The sequence below is a fragment of the Copadichromis virginalis genome, linkage group LG7 (assembly GCF_057382275.1).
Source record: "Copadichromis virginalis isolate Kocher_CV1m ecotype Utaka linkage group LG7, C_Virginalis_male_GT1.1, whole genome shotgun sequence".
Taxonomy (NCBI): Eukaryota; Metazoa; Chordata; class Actinopteri; order Cichliformes; family Cichlidae; genus Copadichromis; species Copadichromis virginalis.
This window is the reverse complement of record NC_140624.1, coordinates 19,339,845-19,364,340: the sequence shown is the minus strand read 5'-3', so window position 1 is coordinate 19,364,340 and position 24,496 is coordinate 19,339,845. Positions and strand designations below refer to the sequence as shown.

The following is a 24,496-nucleotide window of genomic DNA, read 5'->3' as shown; positions in this document are numbered from 1 at the left end:
ATGTATATGTATATAGATAGATAGATATACATATATGAGAAAGTGAGAGAGAGAGATAAACAGATCTTCATATTGATCTCCATATTGTCAGTTTTATAGCCTCTATGTTTAACTTTTAAAAACCGCATAGATCTAGAAGACTGGCTAAGTTTCTTGCTCATGCATTGGCTCCTGCCAAATTCTTAGACAGCATCCCGTGTGTATATATAAGTTTCTATAATGTAAAGAAAAGTCTGAATCTGAAACCTCTTAGAAATTACACTGGTTTGTTGGCTAGTCAGTGGAGACTAAAACCACTTCATAACTTTATGTCTTCAAAAAAGTGATAATATAAGCAGAAAATTATGGATTAATTGAGTAAAGCTGCCAAAACACAGAAATGGGATTTGAAGAACAGGAGTCATTTGTCTAAATCAAATCACTTTATTTATGAAGTTTCATTGTATGTTCGATCATATTAAGGCAACCTTAGTTGTTTTTGTGAAACATACTGATACTAATTGGCTTAAGACAAACACAATTCATCAGCTGAAGCCCACATCCTTTACTGACAGGCATATTCACATTGATTTCCTTTGGATCAGTACGTGTTTATCGGTACAATAGCGTCCATCAACAGTACATTTAATTAAAACAGTGGCACGTATACCCAACAATCCAAAGTGGTCTACAAACAGTCTAGACTCTGTTAAATAAAGTGTATTAGAAACTACAGGAGATTCCTTTGGACTCATTTAAAAGAAATTAAAACAAGAGATTAAGTTGGTCTAAAAAAACAAAACAAAAAAGCAATATAAATTAACTTAACAGCCTCCTGTTGACAAAGAAGTTGTACTATTGCATTTATAGAACTTCCTATAGAAAATACATGGAATGTATAGGACAATATTGTACAAAACTGGATCTTAAGGGACACTCCTCCTTACAGGTTTACAGTTGAAGTTAGTGATGAGAACACTGTTCCTAAGACATTTACACTGTGTTATACTGTAATACACTGTAGGAGATTAGTGTAATCTGTAAAACATTTAGACTGTAAGACCAGACACTGTTGCTTTATCGTGTTTGTGGGGAGTTTTGGAGCACGCTAAGTAAACCCCATCCAACACTGACAGAATCATCGGCGATGAAGCTGAGAGCTAAACCAGCTCTTCATGCTAAGCACTACATATGAGTCCAGTTCCATTCAGGGGCCTTCATTTGTTGTAACCCAAAGACACATCTCCATCTGTGCATGCTCTGTATCCAGGGACTGCACCTCCTTTTAGTTCTGCTTTCAGCAATGACTCCGAGTCTCATTTCTTGGAAAGGAATTTCATCTTGTTTCCTGGAAAAAGCAACATATCTGCATGAAGACACATTTGAGACAAAGAGCATGTTTCCATAAAGAAAAACTGGAGGATTTTACAGATGATGAATTGATCAGCTGATAAGCTGACTGCCTGAGGCTGTGCAGAGACTCTCACCTAGGCCCTTCAGGAACTTGTTGACCCCTCTTTGCTCACTCCCAGGCAGCGAGTCCAAATATTCTTGTGCTCTCACCTCAAAGAGACCTGGAGGGGGAAAAAAGAACTCGTTAAATGTGCTGTGGTATACAAAATGAAACTACAAGTTCACACTGAAGTCAGAGCAAAGTCCGAATCATCGGTGCACTGAAATGTTTCTGATCAATTTTTTGGCCAAAAAAAGCATAATATCACATCGCATAATATCATTGCTCAAAAAAGCAACACTTTAGATCTCAATAAAAAAAACAAACTGCTGGATAATGGATGGTACTCAGCAGTATGTATGGCACACATGTGCTTGTATTCATGCCTGACAATGTTAGGGCATGCTCCTAATCAGATGACAAATGGTGTCCTGGGGGGTTGCCTCCCAGATATGGACTGGGAGATCACTTTTGTACAGTCTGCAGTGCAACCTGGTGGTGTTCTTTTGGACTTAGGTCAGGCGAGCGTCAGTCAATGGTATCAATTCCTTCATCCTCCAAGAACTAACCACATACTCTTGTCACATGAGGCTGGGCATTGTCCAGGGCCGGCGTAGAGACTGACAATACGTCCAAGGATTTTATCCTGATACTGTCAAGACCTGCAGGCTCGGCAAGGCGCTGATCAGCATCTCTTCACTCCTAGCCCCCCTTCTCTTCTCTTTTTCCTCTCTCTCTCCCTCTCCCCTGTTTTGCCGGGGCGGAACTCATGGCGGGTTCACGCCCTCGGTCCACGCCTTCCCGGATCGTGCACACCTGGGCCTCATCAGACCAGCTGGTATATTAGAAGGAGGAGATCAGCTGTTCAACGCTGGATTGTTGTGAAGGCTCTTGTCAGTACACACCTAGCTCAAGTTTGCCGTGCCTCTGTCTCAGAGACTTAACGTGTTCCTTTGTTCCTAGATTCCCCGGACCTGTCCCCGTGTTTCCCCGTGTGGAGTGTGGAAGGAGTGACAGGTCGCTAGCGGAGTGGCAGTGCTCATCCTGTTCCTACTTGCACAAAGGAGCAGATACACTTTAACAGTGTTAAAGAGCATTAACATTGCTTATAGCTTATTACCTCTGAGGCCTTGCCTGCGCAGATCTCTCTCCTGGATGAAGCCGGTGAACATCTGAGTCTCCATGAACACCTCCAGAAACCTTCTCAAACTCTTGGAAGTGACTGCTTTGCGAAAGGCCTCACGCTGAAAGGATGAGGAAGAAGTGGGGCTGGGCAAGGTGGTGGAGGAGACAGACTCCTCCTCCCTCTCTGTTCCACCCATGAAGAGGGAGTAGTGGCCCACCATCTCCACGAAGAAACGAACAAAAGCCTCCGACACCACTGTGCTCAGCGAGCTAGAGTCTGGCAGAGAAAACCATCGGAGAAGAGGGGTAAAAATTAGCCACCCCCAAAAGCAATTACAACAAAAAACTGCTACACATCAGAAGACATACAAGGTTGTTTCACACAGACTACTTCAAAGTATTGACACTGATCTAAATCTTGATCTAGTTTGGGAAACAGACTTTGGTTAGGCTGAATGTTCCAGCAGTGTTGGAGTGAACTCTGTTGGAAAGGTTTGGCGACCACAAAGAACATGAGATTTATGCAGAGTTACACCACATTTATGGTTTTGTATTTTTAACCACAACATTTCTACTTTGAATTTCGTCATACTTCAAGGACCCTTTAATGCTAAAGGTGAATTATTAAGGAGGAAAAACTTGAATACTGGAATGAAGCTGTCCAGTCATATTAAAAATTTAGGGAAAATTATGAAAATCTCTGGGAATGTTCTCTTGGAAAATTTCTTCGGTGTACCACAAAACTATGATCAAGTTGCAGAATGATAAGTTGTAGGTGTTTCGTACATACCTATATATTTCACTGGAAAACAGCTGGCAATGAACATTAGAGCTGTGGTACATAATATTCATTACATGAAACCCAGGAAGATATGACTGGTAACGAAAACACTTCAAAGCTTTTTAAACCAGAGATTTGTGCAGACTAATATCACTAAAAAGAAGGCTGTGGCAATTAATGTAAAAAAGAAAGTTTCCACAGGACTTAGGTGCACCCTTACTGCTTTCATAAGAATTAAGATGTTAAGTAGTAGCCAGGAGTTACTAATCAAATGCACTCTTGTGAGCACCTCTATAAAAGCACAAGTTTTGGCAAGAGTGGATACCCCAGCAAATTCACCTCAGACCATGTTGTTCTCAGAGAAGCTGCCAAAAGACTAAGAGCTACATCTCAGACTCTTCAGGCCTCATTTAGCATGTTGCATGTTAAAGTTCATAACAGTACAATTAGAAGATTGAACAAGTATGACTTGTTTGGAAGGGTTGCCAGAAGACAGTCTCTCCTCTCTAAAAGGAAAATGATGGCAAAGCTGCATCTGAACAACCCACAACACTCCTGGAACAATGTCTATTGGACAGACAAGAGCGTGTTTTCACCATGTTTGGTTATAACACACAGCACCATGTTTAATGAAAACCAAACACAGTATATCAAGACAAACACCTCATACCAACTGTCAAACATGGTGGTGGAAGTTATTTAGTATTGTAAAGTCAAATGCACAGCCAACGGTCTGACAACTAAAGCTTGGCAGAAACTGAGGCCAATAATCCCAAGCACAGCAGCAAATCTACAACAGGATGTCTGACACAGAAAAGAATTAAGATGTTGCAATGGTCCAGTCAAAGTCCAGACCTCAACCTGAGTGATGTGCAGTGGCGGGACCTAAGAGAGCTGTACATAAACCAATGCCCGCAAACCTCCATGAAATGAAGCAATACTGTAGAGGACAGTAGCCAAAATTCCTCCCCAAGAGACTGAAAGTCACACTAAAGATGCTTACTTCAAGTTATTGCTGGTAAAGGTGGTTCTGCTAGTCCTGTGAAAACTTTCTTGCTCATAGTACATTCTGTTTACACACCAAAAAACCAGAAAACCCACATTATATATGCAAGAAATAACAAGTATGACAAGTCACCATTGGGTAGATCTCCTTTCTCACAGGCCAGCTCCCTTCTCTTGTCCAGCACATGCTCCAGAGCTGCCTGCAGCTTATGTGGAAGAATAGAGTCCTCATCATCCAGCTATAGAAGAGGAAAGAAAACTAATTTAAACAAACTTAACACACAGCCCACTCCACAAAACATCTTTTACAGTCACAACAAGGAACTCTTGTGTGACTAGTGACATTTTTTACTGTGCTCTTTCTGTTTTAATCTCTTTTTTTTCCTTTTCTTTTTTTTTACCTGTCGAAGGAAGCGGCTGTTGCCGAGGTCAACCACCAGGACCTAACAAGAGGGAGAATGATGTTATTTCCTGAAGCTATTGTTCAGTATAGGAAGTGCCCAGAGTAAAGGGCATCACGGGCAATAAATTACAAAAAAACGAAAGAAAAACCTTCTCTTACTTCTTCTATGGGCAGCTCTTTGAGTCGAGGTAGAGAACTGGAAAGGAGGCCAACTATAAAGGGAGTCGGAGTGCAGACTATATCCAACATGGACGGTGGGAGCACCGGGATGTATGTATGCTGCCAGGTGAAGGGATAGAGTAGAGCCACTACTGCATGACAACACTGAGACAACGTACTGTGGAAAGAGAAAGAAAGTGTGAAAAAATATTGTCATAATCTGGTAAACAGATGAATAAATCTTCCAATAAAACCAGAAAATGGGCAAGTGTTATCATTTGTCTTCTGTCTTACCTCCCTCCCTCCACCAACCACCTTACTTCCTATTAAAAGCGAGTTTTTCTGTCCCACTGTTGCCAACTGGTTACTCATAAGGGGTTGTCTGATTGTTTGGATTTTCTCTCTATTATCCTACGATTTATGTTATAGTATAAAGCGCCTTTAGGAGATTTTGTTTCTCAGGTCAACTTTAAACTTTAAACTAATTTAACATTAGTATCATTCACCATGTCGTATGTAATCCCAAATCCCTGTACTATTAGATAAAACACTTCTATATTTGAATATATACATAGAACCTGTAACTATTTTAATATGAAAGCACAATGTAGGCTATTCTTGTATTGAGATAACATTATTTTCATATCTAATCCCATTTAATATGTTGGGAATTCCCAGAAATCATAGCTAGTAAACATGGATAATGTCCAGACAGTGATAATAATAGCTTTTGCTCTTTGATTCACATGTTCTGGAGAAATGTTGGTTCATATATGATAATATATCCTTGACATTCACAACAAAAGGAAAACACAAAATCACAGTAAAAAAAAAGTCTAAAATAGAAAGAAAATCCCTACCACAAGATGGCGCTATCCTCCTTCTAAAAAATAACTTCCCCTGCCAACCACTTATTAATGTGGAACATGTTGAGAAAAGTTCATTTATATGTTTCCCCATTCAAACCCGCTGTCACCCTAAAATGAGTGTTTTAATGGAGTGTGATGCAACACTTGCAAACTCTATACAGTGACAGCAGACACACTCACACACTGTTGGCTTAATCGCCACTGCATTTCCATCTGCTTGCAGTTAATTCATTATTTTAAAAAAACCCCAAAAAAACAATTAACGAGGCCAAATTTCCACTTCATGGCAGAGAAAGTGCAACAGCTCTGGTAAAAATGCTTTTAATGTAAGCTGTTTGAATACTATGGAATACTGTCTGAACACCGTAGTTTGAATACTAAGGATAAGAAAACAAAAACACACAAAACAGTTCACTCTGAAGAGCTTCATCAAATATTTTTTATGCTTTATGTATTCATACAGCATGAACCTTTAGGGTGTTTAAATCAGATTAAGAGGGACTTCTGTAGACGCCACATGTGTATCACAGCAGTAAGAAAGCCCTTTGGGGGTGGGGTGGGGAGGGGGATGACAACTATTGTGACGTATGAAGTGAAAGGTTCGAAGGAACCATGTTTGTTTGTAGACGTCAAACTGCACACATGGTGTTAGCTCAGCAGCCATGCTTTAAAGCCTTACTCCTTCTTGTCTGGCATCTATGACAGTTTTCCAGGGAAAAACTGATTGTTCCCCAGGCGACTGTATAACACAACAGCATTCCTTCCTCTCACACTTTGGTCAGCGATCTTCTTTTCCCCAGACTGCCTGTCTACTTGAAATCTCTGTGTCATATCATTCAAACTCTCTGATCTTTTCAGCATCACAACCCTGTCTTGCATAGTCTTATCAGCAACGATTTATGAAGCAAACAAACTAAATAACACAGTGGCTGAACCCAGCAGCACGAGAGCCAACCTGAGTTTGTCAGCAGTGAAGATGACCCTGCGCTCCAGCAGCAGGGAGGCAAAAACTCTGAGGAGAAGACGCAGACTTAATGAAGAGAAGAGACATTCAAAGTCTACGTGTTCCAGGCGGGAATCTGACGGGCGGCACAGTTCTATCACCTGCAGTAAAGAAAGAGGCGTGTAAGGCACACAAAAAGAAGAAAGAAGACCCTTAGATACAAATTACAAAGCTACTAATGCGATTATTTCTATAGTTTTAAACAATGCTGATTTGGGTAATAGACTCCTTTGTAAAAATGTCTTTGTACCTCTGTCCCAGAGCCAGGTAGGAAGTTTTTGACGGTGATAGTTCTTCCTGGAGCAGGGAAGGGAGCCTCCATGATGCCTCTCATGAAAGGCTGCACCAGGGCAGGGGAGATCGCCCTCCTCTTTTCCACTTCATCCAGAATCTGTAAGAGACAGGAAAGGGAACACTTTGGTTTCAGCACCAGCAACCTGTAGTTATTGTGTTACAAAAAAATGACAAAACTCTATACAAATCTAATTTACCATTCAAATATTTGGGCCAAAATGTAGTTAAAAGATAAAATATAATAACATCTCCGTAATCAAACTTTACTCACCTCCCTGCTATTTATTCTTATAGAATTCTGGTTCTTACTTAATTAACATAATAATAATAATGTGCTGGATTTTGCTCCTGCTCTCTCCTCCTGTGGCTGTGCAAGTAGAAGGCCCTAGAATGCAACCATACTGCCAAATATAAACGACCATCTAACAGAAATTGCTGCAAATGAAAAAAAAATCTATCTTCTTGTCACTATAGTTCCAGACTCAAATCCCTAATTTTCTTTTAGGAAAGTGGATATTATTAGCCAAATGCATTTATTCTGACCATAATGCAGTATGAATATGGCGCCACATTAAAACACAACAAACAGCTAACACCCTGACTCAATCATGTGTACTCCTCTACTCTACAAACACACTCTACGCATCTGTGCTGAATTAAAGCGTGTGTAGCTGATTGACTACATGTTGAAGATATTTAGAAAACTCTTCCATGCCCATGTATGTGTCCTTAGTAATCAAACTTTAGCTATAGCATATGTACGCTGCAAAGCATTTACACAGGTCAACATGCAGATGAATCTAAGGCTCATTACAGGGGAGCTCTTCCACTGAAGCGACCACATCAGCTGCGTTGCACATGTGTCGCTTTACTGTAGCCATGGATACGAGCCCCTGTGGGAAAAGGGACTGGGGAAAGTGTGGGTGGAGTTCTTTGGGCACCGAGGGTGGTACTTTTTAATGGTGGTTTGTGTTAACACGTGCAGTTCAGAGCAGTGTAACTGAATGCAAGTCACGGCTCTGAGTATAGTTTGCACATTTGTGCCTGTGCTTAAGTCACTGCTGTGTATCTACCTTGGAGAAGAGGTCAAAGCATCCCAGGCGGCTGACGATACAGTAGACTTCAGGGAGCCTTCGGCCTTTGCCACTGGGCTGTGAACAGCCAGAAGGAAAGAGACAGACAGGTTCATAACACAAGACTGCTCAACCAACTACAACTAGAGGATTAGAGCAGTGAAGCAAACCAAAGCCTTTATTTGACAGAAACTTTACAGCTACATTCATGAAAAAAAAACAAAAAAAGTCATCCATGTTGAAGAAATACGTTGGAATGAGAAAAAAACAGCAGAAGGCTTTAAACCAGTGGTTCTTAACCTGAGTTCGATCGAACCCTAGGGGTTCGGTGAGTCGGTCTCAGGGGTTCGGCAGAGCCTCAGCTGTGATATGCACGGCTCATTTTGTGCACCAGTAAAAAACATATGTATGTCTTGAATTTGAAAAAAATCCTATTTTATTTTTCACTAAAGAGGGGTTCAGTGAATGCGCATATGAAACTGGTGGGGTTCGGTACCTCCAACAAGGTTAAGAACCACTGCTTTAAACAGACTATAATGAGGGATTCGTTTTATTAAGCCTGAATTAGCAGAAACCTGCGACCGTAACAGGAAGCATTGTAAGAGCATACCAGTAAACGACGGCAATATCCAAAACGTCTGCTTCCATCTTCACCAGTCAGTACAAATGAGAAGGTCTCGCTGGGGATGTAAAAGGGAAAGATAATTCAAACAATCATATAAAAAAAACATCTTAAAACTGTTAAATCACAAAAAAACAAAAAACGCAGGGTCAGGTTTTTACCACCAAAACCTTACTTTGTACTTAACACAGAGAGCCCTCGGGACAGGGTCACTCTGGAAAACAATCGCACAACACTTCCTAACCTCTACCTGACAGGTAATCATTCACTGCTGTTAACCTTCATGACAGGGGAGAGTGTCAGCCAGTCCACTTTAATCATATGCTTGGTTGCCCTCACCCCTCAGACATCTGCCTCTGGATAATTATTAGCCATCGCCATCACACAATCATCACTTCTCAGAACAATGTGTACATTGACCGGAGGCATTGAGTAATGCAGCTTGTAGAGCAAACAAGGAGAGTAATTTCTGTAATAACAAGTTAGGTGCATGGTGTTAGAGCTACCATTTCTCCTGAAGGCACTAAAGATTTGCTAATTTCCAGTAATTTGTTAGTCATGACTGATTAGTCTTTGGGACTTTCAGCTTTCAACTTTTCAAGTGATAATCAGTGAGGAAAACAGCTGAGTGAGCTGTCACCACTCCAGAGGGAAATTCCCGTGTCCACGTTTGCTTTCACTTCACTTTGTGCTTGTGTGCCGTGGCAGCATTCAGATCCAAACTGACCTGGGAAAGTTGTCGACGGGTGCCCAGTCTTTGGCGTCTGGGAAACAAAACTGCGGGATGACCTTCAGCTGGTCCTCAGTCTCTCGCATGAACTTAAAGCTCCTTTCAAGCTGGATGAGAAAAACCCCCACATAAAATAAAGAGATTCCAAATAGAGGTCAAAGCATTTAAATTAAAGAAAGAAACAGCGACAGTTATTTGCACAGCAGACGTGTAATGACTGAATATATAAAGAGTCACAGTTAAACTACTTAGTGCATATTTTGGCCCCGCATGTCTGAGTTCAATCAGTCTTTGATTTTAACTTATTAAAATTTTCTTCAATCAAAACTAAAGCAGTATCACTGCTCAAATCGCCACACTGCTCATAAACTGGGGTGTACATGTTTCCTCATAAATAATGGTCAGGCAGACAGCAGACAATGTTGATTTTCAAAAAGTTTACATATAATATTCAGCTTCACTCGTTTTGCTCCAGTAACACTTCTGTTTTACCTTGAGAGGAAACTGCTGTGTGACTTCCGGCAGGTACGGAACTCCAGCTTTGGTCTTATGGAGCGCAACAACTATAAAATACTCAAAGAGTTTCCTCTCCTGCAGTTCCATCAAATCCCTCTCCAAGGTCCGGTACCGCCCCGTCTGCCTCAACATGGACTGGACCGACACAAGCCGCTGGCTATGAGCTGTGGAACACAGAAACACATTTCATCAACATGCATGTATGCGATCCACAGATGTGTGTGTGAGTTGCAGTGAACCCACAAATTACAGCCTGCATTTCCAGCTTTAGCTATATCACAGAACTGGAAGAAAACTACACAAGCTCACATCGTGCTTCTTTGTCATTTATATCATTAATATTAAAATGTCCTGCTGAATGAAAAACATTTACATTATAGATTGCACTATGTAGCACGTCTGTTTGGATTTTCACCTTTTAGTTTCTCCTCCGTGTCGCTTTCCGACTCGCTGTTCTCGTCTGTCACTGAAAACAAAAGAGAAGAAAAGAAAAGAGATTTATAGCACCAGTAAAGTCGGAAAAGGCCCCCAAAATATTAAATGACTTATGCAATACTTGTTTAAATAATGAGATAAAGGCAAGACTGCAAAGCACATGGAGTGGGTTGACTGCTGAGAGTATTAAAGGTAAACTATTAATAAACTACAACAAAGAAAAAAATGAAGAAATAAAATAATTTGTGCCAAAGGGTACATATTCTTAAAACAATGATCACAATCAAAATTAATATGAGAATTTTTTTTCCAGTTTGTCAAATTTTTTCTAGACCAAACAGTTATCATAATAGAAAACAGAAAGTTTTATAGCAGCACGTAATATTTGAATGTGGGCCCCACATGGGCTTTCTATTGCCAAGCACACTGTGGACTTAGTTGGTGTTATACTGTATTTAATGGCAACTGGGAACCCATGATTGTCTAAACATTGCCTTGCATGGTAAAGTCCTGTTTTTCTGTCTATGAGTTGCCTATTTTCTGTGTCTTTTGTTTTCATTGGACTACCAATCTAGTTTCCCTTATGAAGATTACTAAAAACTCTACAAGGTGCCAGACAATCACTGAATTAAGTAAAATTGAATTCATGTCTCTACTTGAGATGACAGACATATTGAAAAATGCAACCTCCTTCTTGAAAGCGCTGCAGTAGCGGACGCAATGTTTCGCAAGTTAAAGATGTCCGTGCAGTCAGTTTCAATTTTCTTTCACTAAATCAGAGATAGACAGTAGCCTGGTGTTCACTTGATGGCTCACCTCTCCCTGAGCTGGACTCAGCAGACTGAGACACCTTCTTCATGCGTTTCTTCCCTCTGCGCGCCTCGAAGATCCCATTGATCTTCACCACCATCTGGAGAAGTTGAGAACAGAAACACAAAGGCTTTAACCCTTTAAACTGATAAACAAAAATGTGCCTGTACCAAGATCCTTTCAGTGCAACCTCAGTGAGCCCTTTTCATTAGGTACTCTTCCACACAGGAAACGTACAGTAGAAATGTTCTTGCTCCTCTTTAAATCCCAAAGTGGGAGTTCGTACCTTAGGGATTTTCCTCCGTCTGCGATTGTAAGGGTCCCCTGAGAGACACGGGGTGTCGTCGGGGCTGCTGGGCGTGGAGGGGGGGCTGATACGGGAAGGTGAGGAGATGCCAGTGTCTCTGTTGGTCTTACGTAGCTCGGGGATCTTGAAGCTTCGTCGCTCCGAGTTTTGTCTCAAAAAGCCGGGCTTGGAGGAGAGCTGATAGGGACAAACACATTTTAGCATACTTTTAGGTTAGGTTAGGTTTTCCGATTCCATTGGATCTATTTGATTATCGTATTTATCCATATTTATCCATCCTTAATGTACCTTATTTGGTGTGCTGGGGACAGGAGATGAAGAAGCAGGTGAAATGCATTTGCTTCCCAAACAGCTTCTCTCCAGCTCAATATCTTCATAGGGGTTCTCCTTGGACGGGGGATCTTTAGAAGCAAAAACACATGTTTTTAACGTCACAAGTTACACAATAGCGCGCTCGTTCCAAAGCACAGATAAGCACTCTTTCCATATCACTCACGTTTGTTTTGCCAGACGATTCCTACTCCAGATGTGCGGAGAGCTATTACAAGTAGCAGTATGTGTAACCCAGCTCATATTTCATCATGATAAGACTTTTGCACAGCTAAAGTTAAAAGCAAGCCCTGCATATACGAAGTGGGGTAGCTTTCCAAAGCCTGTCTCTTTCTTTCTCTCCATCTGCCTCTGACTCTCCCCTGCTCTATCAATCCATCCACCAGATGTGACTTGTACGCAAATAAAGAGGGACGTTCAGTTCCCTGTTCCTTCTTGCTCAGGAAAAAGACAAAGGAAAAAAAGAAAAACAACAGATCAGTGTGCTGTTTTCCACATTGCTTGCTGAAGAGAGTGTCACACTAATCTCCATAATGTGTTTCTGTGTGCTATCAGCTAGTCAAACCCATCAAAGAGGCACGAGACTGAACACATGTGATGGCAACAGTTGCCTTCCTCTCTGTCTGCAAACAGTGACATGCGACTGTGTGTTCAAAGGGTGTTTGTGAAAAGCTTGTGGGTGGAGGGAGGCAAGACTTCGAGGACATCACAAGCATTCATCACTGCCTCCCTGAACAGTTTTATTAGTAGACATATAGTTAGTCTGACTCGCTTTACCCATGGGAGGTTATTGAGAGTTCAGTGAACAATGTCTGAGAGTTTTAACTAACACTGCTGTACAAAAGGAGGAAACTAACAAGGTTAAAATAAGCTCCAGCATCACTCAGAAGTAGTTGAACTTAATTTGATTGTTGCCGGCAAAAACAGCCACCGTTACATACCAGTCTGCCCCCCACCCCAACCCCTCCCCCACCGCCATCCCAGAGCCCTGACAATCACAGAAGCCAACCTCAGCTACAATGCAACCTCACACAACGCCACTATTGTGCGTTATGAAATTAAACGCGCTCTAGGTGGGGCCGGCATAATACGACAGACAATAAGTGAGGAATTTCTATTTATAATTTTTTAATAAAAGCTGAGCGGCAAAGCTCTAAATTACAAAAAATATAAAAAGAGTAAAGAGATTTTGCCCTCTTTGTCAACTCTGTCACTGAACTCTTTCTTTCTTGCAAACTTTGAGTCAGTTTATGAATTTGCGTGCAAGGCAAAATGTTACAGAGATAATTTTTTGGTATGTAATATTTACCTATTATGTCCTCATAGACATTCTCCTCTGATAAAGTGCGTGTTAAGCCCAGTCTGGATTGATGATACCAGTTCACCTGGGAGCTTTCTGCAGACGACTGAAGCAAATCCTCAAATTCGTAGGACTTCCTGGTGGACAGAGGAGCACAAAGACGAAAGAGTTTTGACTGACATCTTAAGGCGAACATGTGTCACGGTAATGTTGTTGATTTTTTCTTTTCACTTGCAAAACATGAAACTGATATTTCAGTTTGTTAGCTGCATCGTCAAAATAAACACATCTGTTTCATCAATCCAAATGTATCCACTGGAGCACAATGCATACATTTACACATGCGTGCAATCAGTAAATCAAAAGTCTTGGAATCAAAGTAATTCTGTGCAATTTTACTGCATTAGATTATACAGAATAATTATTTAACAGAGTACATCACAGTATCATGGCTTGCTCTCTTTATATGAAATAAAGTTAGATAAAGTAAATGCAGTGTCGCCGCTCTGACGCAGTTTTAGCCAAAACTGAACAATACTGGATGATGTGGATCTGGTGACTGGTGAAGGCACATCTATGGAAAAGCACCCTGCAATGGACACTCAAGAGGGAGACAGCCTGACCAAACAAAGGGCTTGACACAGCAACACACTTGAGCACACACTTGAGCGAGGCCTCCACATATGGTATGGAATGTAACAGATCCAAGCCAAGCTCCGAAACAAGAATTCAGACCACTGGAAAAAGCGAACAATAGATGTGCTCAATACTGCAGAGTTCACATTTTTTTGGTTTCCCTACAGAGAGTCCTGCTTTTTTGATTGTAACCATCTGAACTGAAGGGCTACTGAGAGCCGAAAAGTCAAACATCTTTAACCGTTTGCAATCAAAAGACTACTTTTCAGATCGATCAGATTTTGCACTTTTAACGTAATTACGCCAAATGAATTTTTAAGAGCTCATTTTTTTGTAATTCTGTGAAAAAGCAAAGCTTTTTGACATGACTCTTCATGTTGCTCTTCTATTATTCCAGTGGAGTTGTTTTGGATGGAGGAACTAGTTGCGTCGGTGTGTACATTCCTGAGATCAAACCAATGAGCTCATTTTGTGGGATATTTAGAAAAAAGGATGAGGTCACCGGTGATTCTGATTTACAGCAGATGTGGGAAATGTTGTGCACCTCCATGTTTGTTTAATGGTGACGGGGGAAGGGTTTAAGGACATGTACACCGAGCTATCGCCGGCCAATCCAGTTCCCACTTTACAACTTTTGGAAAATTTTAGCTTTTGCGGTGTGTGGGCTGGGTTAACTTTATTTTTCCACATTTTCAGCATGTTATTAAACTTGAGTAAAGATCTAACATTCTTGGTCAGGAAGGATATTTTTCCCTTCTTTCTTTTCAGTGTCTTACCTGTTGCTACTGTTACGTGCTTTATCTGCCCACGGTCTCCTGCAAACTCCTGGGGGTGGGCACGTGGGTAGAGGTGGAGGAGGAACGGAGGGCAAAGGAGGCAAGTTCCTTCTTCCCTTTCCCAAGAAAGGCCCTGAAGCTGGGGTGGCGGGCGGCGTGTGGTGCTGGAAGGTTCTTTGAGGTTTAGGGAGAGGGTTTATAGATGGAGCACCTGGCTCATTGTACACATTCTCTGAATCTCCATCCCTCCATCTCCGTGTCCCACTAGGTCGAGCCATGTCAAAAGTCCCAAAAATGGGCTCATTGCCCCTCTTTTCTGTCTCCTCCAGCTCTTCCTTAGAGGGAGGACAGAAGTAATTCCCTGGGAATGCCAGTGAAGGTCTGTCAGGAACCTCCTTTGTTGCCTTCTCTAGTTTCTTAACATGAGTTAAAACACTTTTCTTGTCTTGGGGTTGTTCTGTTGGCTTAGAAGCCCGAAATTCCCTCTCTACCATCACTTCTCTGTCTTTGTTTGCTGGGGCTTCTGGGGATTTAGGTCTCGAATCCCCCAGCTTACCAACATTCTCCTTCCCCGAGTCTTGTCTGTCCCAGCTGACAAACCTCTTGCTGTCTGTCCTTTGGACTTCTGTAGTTTTGGATTCCTTTTTCCTCACTGTCTCAGCTTCCTTCAGTGTCGCACTTAGTGGACATGTTCCTGAAATAGTTACTGGGACAGACTCCTTCTTGCCCTCCCACTGGGATATCTTATCACGGATGCTGGCGGTTTTGGCTCCTGCTGGGCTCTTGTTGTGGTTCAGCTTAGCGCACAGCCCGTTTTCCATGTTGGGAGCCCGTGGGTCAGTAGCAGGAGTCGTGGCTCTCCTGTGAGCCAGCATGGAGTCAGGAGGACCTGGGCTGAGGAGAGGAGAGAGGTGATTCTTTATGGACACAGCGGTGTCCCTCCTGTCTCTGTCCACTGGTGACCCACACACCTCTTTGGGCTGGGGCACCACTGCTGACGGAGCCTCGCCAAGCTTCAAGCCACAGCACTGGAGCCTAGGAAGGAAAGATACGGAAAGATGAGCGTGCACACAAATTAAAGGAGAAAAAATACTAGAGAGACATGGCAGTAAATCAGTTAATTAAGAAACCTGTACACGGAACTAAAGGACACAATTAAATCTCATTATTGTTTGATTTTAATGCAGACACAATGAAGAACCAAAAGGAAAATAGCAAAACACATGGTAAACTCTGCATTTATACCAGCATCTTGCGCAATGACACTTCAGATGAGCCCCTGACATTATTAGAAGAAGCTGCACACACTAATACACTTTTGACAAAGCCATAATATGGAAAAGGCCAACAGAGAACACAAAAATACTTCAAAAATAACATCTCAAAAAAACCACACACTATTCAGACAAGCTCTCCTTAAACCTGTCAAAAAGTTTAGAAATTCAACTCGACACATGACTGCAAGACTACAAAATGTTTGTTATAGATTATGATCTTCCATAACCAGAGCTTTTATGTCATGTGGGACAAAAGAAAAGGTTCAGTCGTTCTGAAACAGTGTATTACAGTTTTTAGGAAGGAAGTTTTCTGCAAGCTTGAACAAAAAGAAAACAAAAGATGCAACCAGACTGTGTGGAAGGAGCGAAAGGAAACCGAAAGAGAAAGAAAGGCAAAAGCTGCAGGCTTTTCTTGGTAAAGCAGCAGTGAGAACTATGTAGATTAAAAAAAACAGAGGGAGGGATTACATTGGACTGTTGTCAAATCTAATAATGAATTGTGCAATATTTTTTTTAAATTGTCCACTTCCGCTTTTACTGTACACAGCAGAGAATCTTAAAATTGGCCACACAATCCCAGTGCTTACGGTTCCACCCAAACCGAGCTTTGTTTTACGGGCCAAACAGGAATTCTTGTTAAAAGAGTTCAAACATCTGTTGGGTGCCTCTGTCTCAGCTGTGATTCACTCCTGGAACATTACTGAGTCATGACTGTTTGAACTCTGGGTTTGAGGGTCAAAGTTTACGAGCTACACACAAAGCTATTTCTGGAGAGGGAGATGCAAGTATGCGCAGATGACGAGAGGGAGCTAAGTGTGGACGTGCATCCTTTCTTTTCCGCTCCTGACCCACAAAACTCTGTTCTAGCCCAAAAGCCTATTCATCAAATGACTTGAATTTCCAACAAACAGAGGAAATGTGGCCTTGCTGGGTGACTTCTGATGACATTGCTGGATGTGAAAACCAACAGTCATGCAATCTAGAGGAAATCTCCAGGGAGGGGGAGGGGGGAATTACTTTCCTCAAAGACCTTCAAAGACAAGGCAAAACTTGATGAAAATATGATCACAGAGGAAAAGATATAATTCTCTTCCAAATTAGGAAGGTCAATAAAAAACAAAAGTTAAGGAGAGCCAGATTAGGTAGAGACAAGTGACTGAGTTACAGAAAAAGTGGAGCCAAAGAAGAAAAAAAATGGTAGTCTAACAATAAATAGCGGACATTTACTGCAATGTAACTAAGGGCAGATTCAGGGTCACCTGGGACAGCTCTAACGCTGTGCATTATTGAAAAGGAAGGTTTTAAGCCCAATCTTAAAAGTAGAGATGGTGTCTGTCTTCCACATCCAAACTGCGAGCTGGTTCAACAGAAGAGGGACCTGGAAGATGAAGGCTCTGTCTCTCATTCTGCTTTTAAATACTCTAGGAACTAGAGTGTGCCATCCTAGAGCAAAGTTCTCTATGAGGGTGATACGGTACTTTCGGTGGGTCTCTGAGGGTGGAAAGGAGGCTACTGCAGGAGTGTTTGAAATGGACAAAAATATTCATCGGCTTTGGACTTTTCCCTGAGAGAAATGTCTGGAACCTTTTGAGCAACTGTGACTGGCATGGCAGGCCCTCAAAACAACAGACATCAAAATCTTCCACCCCTATTGGCACAAACAAAAAGGAAAATCCCATCATTATAATCTAAATAGAAACTAATGAATGCTGTAAGGATGACAGAAGGGGCCTTGGAGAGTGGTCATGGACGCATCAGACAGTGGCAGCAGGGGGGCAGTAACAGTATCAAGATGCCAGATGGCTGCCTCTGCCCTGTTCTGCTCCCCTTCCCTGCTATTGTTGTACTGTTGAGCTTAATGAAAAGGGGGGTCTCCTCCTTGCTTAAGTCCACTTCAGAGTTTTCTGTTGGCTATGGGACCATTTCTTGAAATTTGGAGGAAGTTGTGCTTTGGCCAGCTAGTATGTTCCACTACTGGCATTAACCGTACAGTTATTTATTTGGGGTGGCTGTGGTTCAGGTGGTAGAGCAGGTCATTTTACCAACTGGAAGGTTGGTGAAGTGATCCACGGCTCCTACTGTGTCAAAGATACTGAACGCCCAATCAGTTTCCCCGAACACAACCATTGGAGTGTGTTTGAATATCATTGTGTGTGTGATTAGGTTGCAGTAAAAAGTGAGTAGAAAGAAAGTGTATAGGTACCAGTCTATTTACCATTCGTATATCGAAGCTCCTCAATTAATTTCATAATGACAGATGAGTGTGTAACATCAAACTTATTACACAGAGGTAAATGTCCTTGTTTAGGAGGACAAAACAAACACCATACAAGTTGGAATCAGATACCATACTACACGATATCACAGAAGCAAAATGGCAACCTATTCAATTGTCTTTTAAGGCACCCACCCGTTGACTGATTGGTAGATGCAGTTGTCAGTGTTTGTACAGAGCAGCAGGGCCCTCCCACCGGTCATGGTGCTAGCAGCTGGCATCCTGAGAAGACAGGTAAAAAAAAAAAAGAGAGAGAGAGACGGTCAGCCAGTCAGTCAGAAAGATGGAGTGTCTATTAAAAAGGAAAACAGAATTATATTTCAGCTTGCAGGTCAAAAAGTTACAAAAAAAACAGTATAAGCAAAAATATTTCAGCTTGTATTTTTTCTCATAAATAGGCAGACATATAGATTGATGAACGAGGACTGGGTCAAAAGAAGATGCTCCTTTCGAGGACTCTCTTAGGGAGTGGTGTGTGAAAGTAAACTACCAAATGGCTCAAACAAATCTCTTATTTTAAAACTCCTTTTTGAAGACAGCTGCAGAAAAGCAGACCTCACAGACTGCATGGAATACCACCAGACTACCATTCCTCACTTGGTCAGTAATTGGAGAATAGCACTGAAAAACGCCTAAACAGCCAACAGGCATATTAGGTTCCCATTAGCCATGTGGCATTATGGAAAAATACAAAAAAAGAAAAGAGAACCACACTGTAATGCAATTAAGATCCATTAGGATTATATCGGTGGTGGTGAGACAGGAGCAGTCAACTTTTTATGTTATCCTCAGCGTTTTGCCCTTTTTTGCATTTGCCAGATCAGATTTCTGATGCACTGCAGCACACACACACACATTTTGTTTTTGCACATTACTCCTTTCATTTCTGACAAGAGCTTCCGTAATTTGTTGTCTATCTTCCAGCCACACATTTTCCTGCTGTTGTTTATCACAGGAAAGTAGTGCCGATGCGAGGGTGAGGGGACGTGCTCAGTTTTAAATTATTACTGGGTCCATTTGTCAGCGCACAATGAAACCAGATCCACTTGGAGCGCAGCAAGGCCATCCATATGCAACACTGAACTGGAGCCACTGGTGCACAGTGCTCATTGCTTGGCCTGTAAACACTGGTGGAGGGCTGGCATGAAGCAATAGGCCCTGGCCTTTTGCTTCTGGCAAGTAGTAGTAGACGCAAGGAAAAAAAGAGATAGTTCAGGGCCAAGTCCTGCTGTATTCATGCTTTTAATTCTACAGTAAATTCACAAAGCCACTAATACATGCATTGCCACCCTGCTGCATAGCCAAACACAAAACCCCATATGAAAATACACCTACATAGACTTCTACATCCTGCCAAGGAGTCCATATGCCAGGCCCACACGCGGATTTATGTGTTTGACTTCTACCACATGTGCTCGGATACTTAGAGGTGTTTGCAGGCCGTTAAACATTTCCTGGCCTGGCTCTCCCTCTCTGAGGGGTATGTGAGCCAAATTGACCCAAATTCCACAAATTGTTGTCCTAACTGCTAGTGAGGGGGGAGACTCCAAAAAAAAAAGTCAAAATATCAAATGAAAAAAAAGTAAATTGCAAAATAATATAAATAGCTGAACTCTTCCCTGAGCTAATAGCATAAATAGCCCTCAGGTTTTTGCTTTATGTGTTTTCCTCTTTGAGAATGAAAGAGCAAATGGAGTATGAGGAAGAGTTGTGGTCTGGTCTGATTAGAAGCTGACCACAGGAACAATGTGTCATCCTTTTTAGCTTCTAGCTTTTGCCCACAGCTCAAGCCATTCATTCTTTTGTGTTTAGCTCCCCATCAGTCCGAAGCCTAGCCCCCGAGGGAGGAGGAGGAGGAGGAGGAGGGAGGTTTGCATCAGCCATCCACTGGCCTGTAGGCCCAAATTATTTTCAGCTGTGAGCTGAGCGGGGTCACATGTTTGAGGAGAAACATCAAGTGATTTTTTTTCTTCCTCCCCCACCTGATTATTTTCTTCTTACAAGAAACCCCCAAAAAAGAAACGAAGAATAGAAATCCAGCATGGAAAAGAGGGTGGGCGCGGAGAAGCATGAAGACTTCCACAGGGATGTTATGCCGTAATTAAACTGTAAAACTTTTACGATTTAATTCTTTTCTGTGTTGCAGAAGGGCGTTGCATGTCACGAGGGGGAAGGGGGTGGGGTGGATGGAAGACAGGAACAGAGGAGAGCAGTGGTGGTGCAGCTGGAGAGACAGGGGTTGTCAAAGCCAAAGAGGAAAGTAGATATTGCAAAGAAAAATATGAGTATACTGTTGCACTGTGAAAACAGTGCATGCTTTTAGGCTGTCCCACTTCATTGTTAGGATCCCCAAGGCCAAAATTCTCAGCCTTAAAAAGTAATTTGGTATTTTCACGCGATTCTGTCTTACTGGATTCTAACATATTGACTGATGCGCTTCCCAGCACTTGCCTGAACCTGACGAGCAGCAGTGTATTGTATTCACAGCTTGTAAAAGCGGTAAATTCGACAGCATTGCTGGTTTTACAGCATTCGGTTACTGAGGAAACTTTTCTGGGAGGGTGCTAAGGCTTTTGTCTGCAACATCTATTGGCAGCCATTGTTAACGCTGACCTCTAGAAAAAAAGATGGCCGCCATAACAATGCAGAGGTTGAGGGAAGTCATCTGCTGAGACCAATAAAAACATCACGGGGAAACTGCGACCCAAAAGACCTCTACCTGCCCCGCCCCCTTCAGCCTCTGTCCTGTGATGTGTGACAGGCTGCACATGTGGGGCAGAGGAAATGGAAGGAGTACTGTTCATCCTCAGCTGCGTGGATGACACAGGAGGGGAAAATCGCCTGGAATGGAGATAATTGTCTGATGTTTATGACAATTATGGTTTGGATACCAAGTGATTTATCTACAAACAGTACTTCTGCTGCATTCTGTCATGCACTGACTCTATTGCTGTTTCTAATATTTATATTATTCATCCAGCGATCTGAAGAAAAAATCAATGACAAAAATATATCTAACAAAGGACAAATTTCAAAGCAGTCATGGACTCAGGATGGAAAGAGTCTTGGTGGTTGGTAAACACTACACAGCACTAAATACCTTTAAACCTTTAAACCTTAAAAGATAACAGAAGCTGGTGTCAGAGGTAGGGCATCAGAGCCAAGCATCAGTTGCATAACAAACCCCGTGGGAGATTTTATCAGCAGATGGGCCCTCGGTATCTGGACACGGACAGATTCACATAAACACACCGAAAATATACCACAGAGAGAGGGATGTTGCTTATGTTGCTAAATGTCAAAAAATACACGCTGAATATAATGGTAAATGTACATATAAGAGAGAGAACAGTTTTTAAACATGTTTATGGTTGTGGTAAAAAGCCTCTCAGTTCTCAGGTATAATGGTCCAGTGCTTACCAGGTCTTAAAATTAGGTAAACACAACGAAAAAGTGACATATTGCACGGTGTAATTCTTTATTTACTAAAAATAAGCCAAAATGCAGAAGCACTCTGTGAAAATCTAAGTATAATAATAATCATTAGTAACTATTTTTGCGTGACTTCATCACTCTCTTGTATCATCATGGAACAAATTTGGCCCACACTTATTTTTCAATTCATTCGGGTTTGCGGCCATTCATTTATGCACAGCTCTCTCAAAGTCCTGGCATTTCAATCAGGTTGAGGTCTGGGCCATTCCAACACCTTGATTGTTTTCTTTTTCAGACATTCTTTTGCAGATTCACTGCTGTGCTCTGGATCATTATCCATTATCATTATCAGCTGTCAAAGACAGCTTCACATTTGACTGTAGAATACTTGCTATACTGCTATACAGAGGAGGTCATGATCAACCCAATGAATGCAAGGTGCCCAGGTCCTATGGCTGTGAAATATCCTAAATATTCACCCCTCCAAAAGTTTCACCATGCTTGACAGTTGGTGTGAGGTGTTTGTGCTGACATGCTCTGTTTGATTTTTGCAAAATGTGTCGCTGTGCATTATGGCCAAACATGTCCACTTTGGAGACACTGTTTCAGAAGTCTTGTGGTTTGCTAAGAATTTTGAGTAATCCCTACATCAAGTGTTTTTCCAAGGTATGCTGTTATATGTTATATGATATATGTTAGCAAGCACAAAAAATTACCCAGCTAGACACACAGCAGTCCTTTCATAGATGATGCTGAACTCAATTATTTGATGACAATGTATTGATGCTTACACAAATTTTCTACGCAAGGATCTACTTGTTTGACTAGTCATATATGGTAAATGGCCTGTATTTGTATAGCGCTTTTCTAGTCCCTAAGGACCCCAAAGCGCTTTACACAACCAGTCATCCACCCATTCACACACACATTCACACATATATAGAAGTTGACCTAGTCTTTGCTATGAAGTGCAAATATATTTTTATGCATTCAGACAGTGATATTACCAGTCTTACTTTTCTAACTTGGCAGAATATTATTTTTTTTGTACTTTTGCTCCAAAAATCATCTCAGGTGTTGATGATATTTGGTGATAACTTGACAAAATGTTGCTATTGGAATGAAACCTTTATCAGACTCTATGCAGGGGGTGCTGTCAGTGTTTCACTCTCTGCTTCATCAGACCTTTAAGTCACTGTCAGCAAGCTGTGGGCCGGCTGCTGTTATCAAACTCGGGAGGCCTGTCTGCCTCTTCTCTACAGCTGCTTCTCATAAAGATTTCATCCTCCTCTCCGTCTCTCTGTCCAGCCCTGCAGGAACAGCTAACACCATGACATCATCATTCCTCACTTGTCCTTCCCCAAACTTGTTCTTTTCTCTCTGTCACTGCGAAATACCTAAAAAGGACAAAATTACTCAGAGCTCACACTTCATTTCACAGATATCACAGCTTGGAGTAAATACAGCAAAGTAACTTTGGGTGGATAAACTACTGGAGTTAGCCTTTACATAACACTAAAAAAATTATTGCCCAAAATGTGAGTTATAGCAAGTAAAGAAGAGACGATCATTCATGTTCTTCTGATTCTTTCTGCAACCAAGGCAGAGCTGGAGACCGTATCCCTTACATGATGTGGTTCAGTATACGACGTGCCAAAGCCGTGCCTGTGATCAATTTAACACTCCACTGCACATTTAGCCAGGTTCTTCTGGAATGGCAAACTTGGTGGTTTTTTTCCTAACCGTCCTTCACTCTTTTATTTCTCTCTTTCATTACCGCTCTTTCATTCCTACTTAGTCTTAAAGTTGCGGGGAGCAAAGTATGATGCAGAGGAAGAAGCAAAGGAAAAAGGGGGCGGGGTTTAATACTTTGCCCACTCTCTTCCATACAGAAAGCAGAAATCATGTAGAGCCAATTTATTGTGAGGCATATGTTAGGAATCCCAACTGGCACGCTGCCTTGAGCCCTTGCAGGGCTTGGAAAGGTTGTGCCTGATTCTTAAAGAAGTAGGGCAGAACGGTTTGATGGTAAAGGAAAAAATGTACAGAGAGGAAGAGGAGGAGATGGTCTGGCAAATAAAAAATGGAATTTTATCACAACTCTGCAGTCTCCCTCTCTCTGCTTCTCTCTTTGTGTCCTGTTCAGGGCCCCTGCTGCTTTTCCAAGCTGATTCCATAGCAAGGCCTTGGAGAAAATCCAAACAGAAAGACTCTGACTATGAGTGCCCGTGTACAATATTTGGCCACGCACAGAAACACTTTTAAGTGCCCACTCACCGACAAACACACATATGCACACACATTGTGCAACGTGCTGTCCAAACCCATTGATAATCCCCCTGCCCCGCTGTGGTGTGTCCCCTTGGCCCTCTCCCTCCATTGTAAGAGGAGGATGGACGTGAGACAGCATTGAAACTGGGTTAGCCTCAAAAGCAGACAGGAACTGTGGGGGGATACCATAAACAATTAATTTCTCCCTGTGTGTGTGTTTTTGCTTATCAGTCCATTCTAAATATACCATTGTATCCATTGTTATATTTCTAATGTCGCATATACAGTGGGGCAAAAAAGTATTTAGTCAGCCACCGATTGTGCAAGTTCCCCCACTTAAAATGATGACAGAGGTCAGTAATTTGCACCAGAGGTACACTTCAACTGTGAGAGACAGAATGTGAAAAAAAAAATCCATGAATCCACATGGTAGGATTTGTAAAGAATTTATTCGTAAATCAGGGTGGAAAATAAGTATTTGGTCAATAACAAAAATACAACTCAATACTTTGTAACATAACCTTTGTTGGCAATAACAGAGGTCAAACGTTTACTATAGGTCTTTACCAGGTTTGCACACACAGTAGCTGGTATTTTGGCCCATTCCTCCATGCAGATCTTCTCGAGAGCAG

General features: G+C 41.8%; 1 protein-coding gene across 2 annotated transcripts in view; it reads right to left on the bottom strand.

The window, feature by feature from the left end:
- Window positions 1-400: 400 nt before the first annotated feature.
- Window positions 401-24,496, bottom strand: part of LOC146704909 (DENN domain-containing protein 2A) — a 33,313-nt gene continuing 9,217 nt past the window's right edge. Inside the window, exons 2-20 of one of the 2 annotated variants that reach the window (XM_085462374.1) lie at window positions 18,294-18,380; window positions 14,607-15,641; window positions 13,204-13,331; window positions 11,853-11,965; window positions 11,544-11,741; window positions 11,264-11,357; window positions 10,428-10,478; window positions 9,989-10,176; window positions 9,494-9,603; window positions 8,755-8,824; window positions 8,145-8,222; window positions 7,028-7,168; window positions 6,730-6,878; window positions 4,906-5,083; window positions 4,745-4,786; window positions 4,477-4,582; window positions 2,553-2,834; window positions 1,467-1,553; window positions 401-1,327 (exon numbers count right to left, since the gene is read on the bottom strand). In XM_085462374.1, coding sequence (XP_085318500.1) covers window positions 1,296-1,327; window positions 1,467-1,553; window positions 2,553-2,834; window positions 4,477-4,582; window positions 4,745-4,786; window positions 4,906-5,083; window positions 6,730-6,878; window positions 7,028-7,168; window positions 8,145-8,222; window positions 8,755-8,824; window positions 9,494-9,603; window positions 9,989-10,176; window positions 10,428-10,478; window positions 11,264-11,357; window positions 11,544-11,741; window positions 11,853-11,965; window positions 13,204-13,331; window positions 14,607-15,641; window positions 18,294-18,379 — 3,168 coding nt within the window. In that variant the 5' untranslated portion in view covers window position 18,380 and the 3' untranslated portion in view covers window positions 401-1,295. Of the gene's footprint in view, window positions 1,328-1,466; window positions 1,554-2,552; window positions 2,835-4,476; window positions 4,583-4,744; window positions 4,787-4,905; window positions 5,084-6,729; window positions 6,879-7,027; window positions 7,169-8,144; window positions 8,223-8,754; window positions 8,825-9,493; window positions 9,604-9,988; window positions 10,177-10,427; window positions 10,479-11,263; window positions 11,358-11,543; window positions 11,742-11,852; window positions 11,966-13,203; window positions 13,332-14,606; window positions 15,642-18,293; window positions 18,381-24,496 lie in introns of those variants that run through there. The other variant, XM_085462375.1, reaches the window with a different exon arrangement.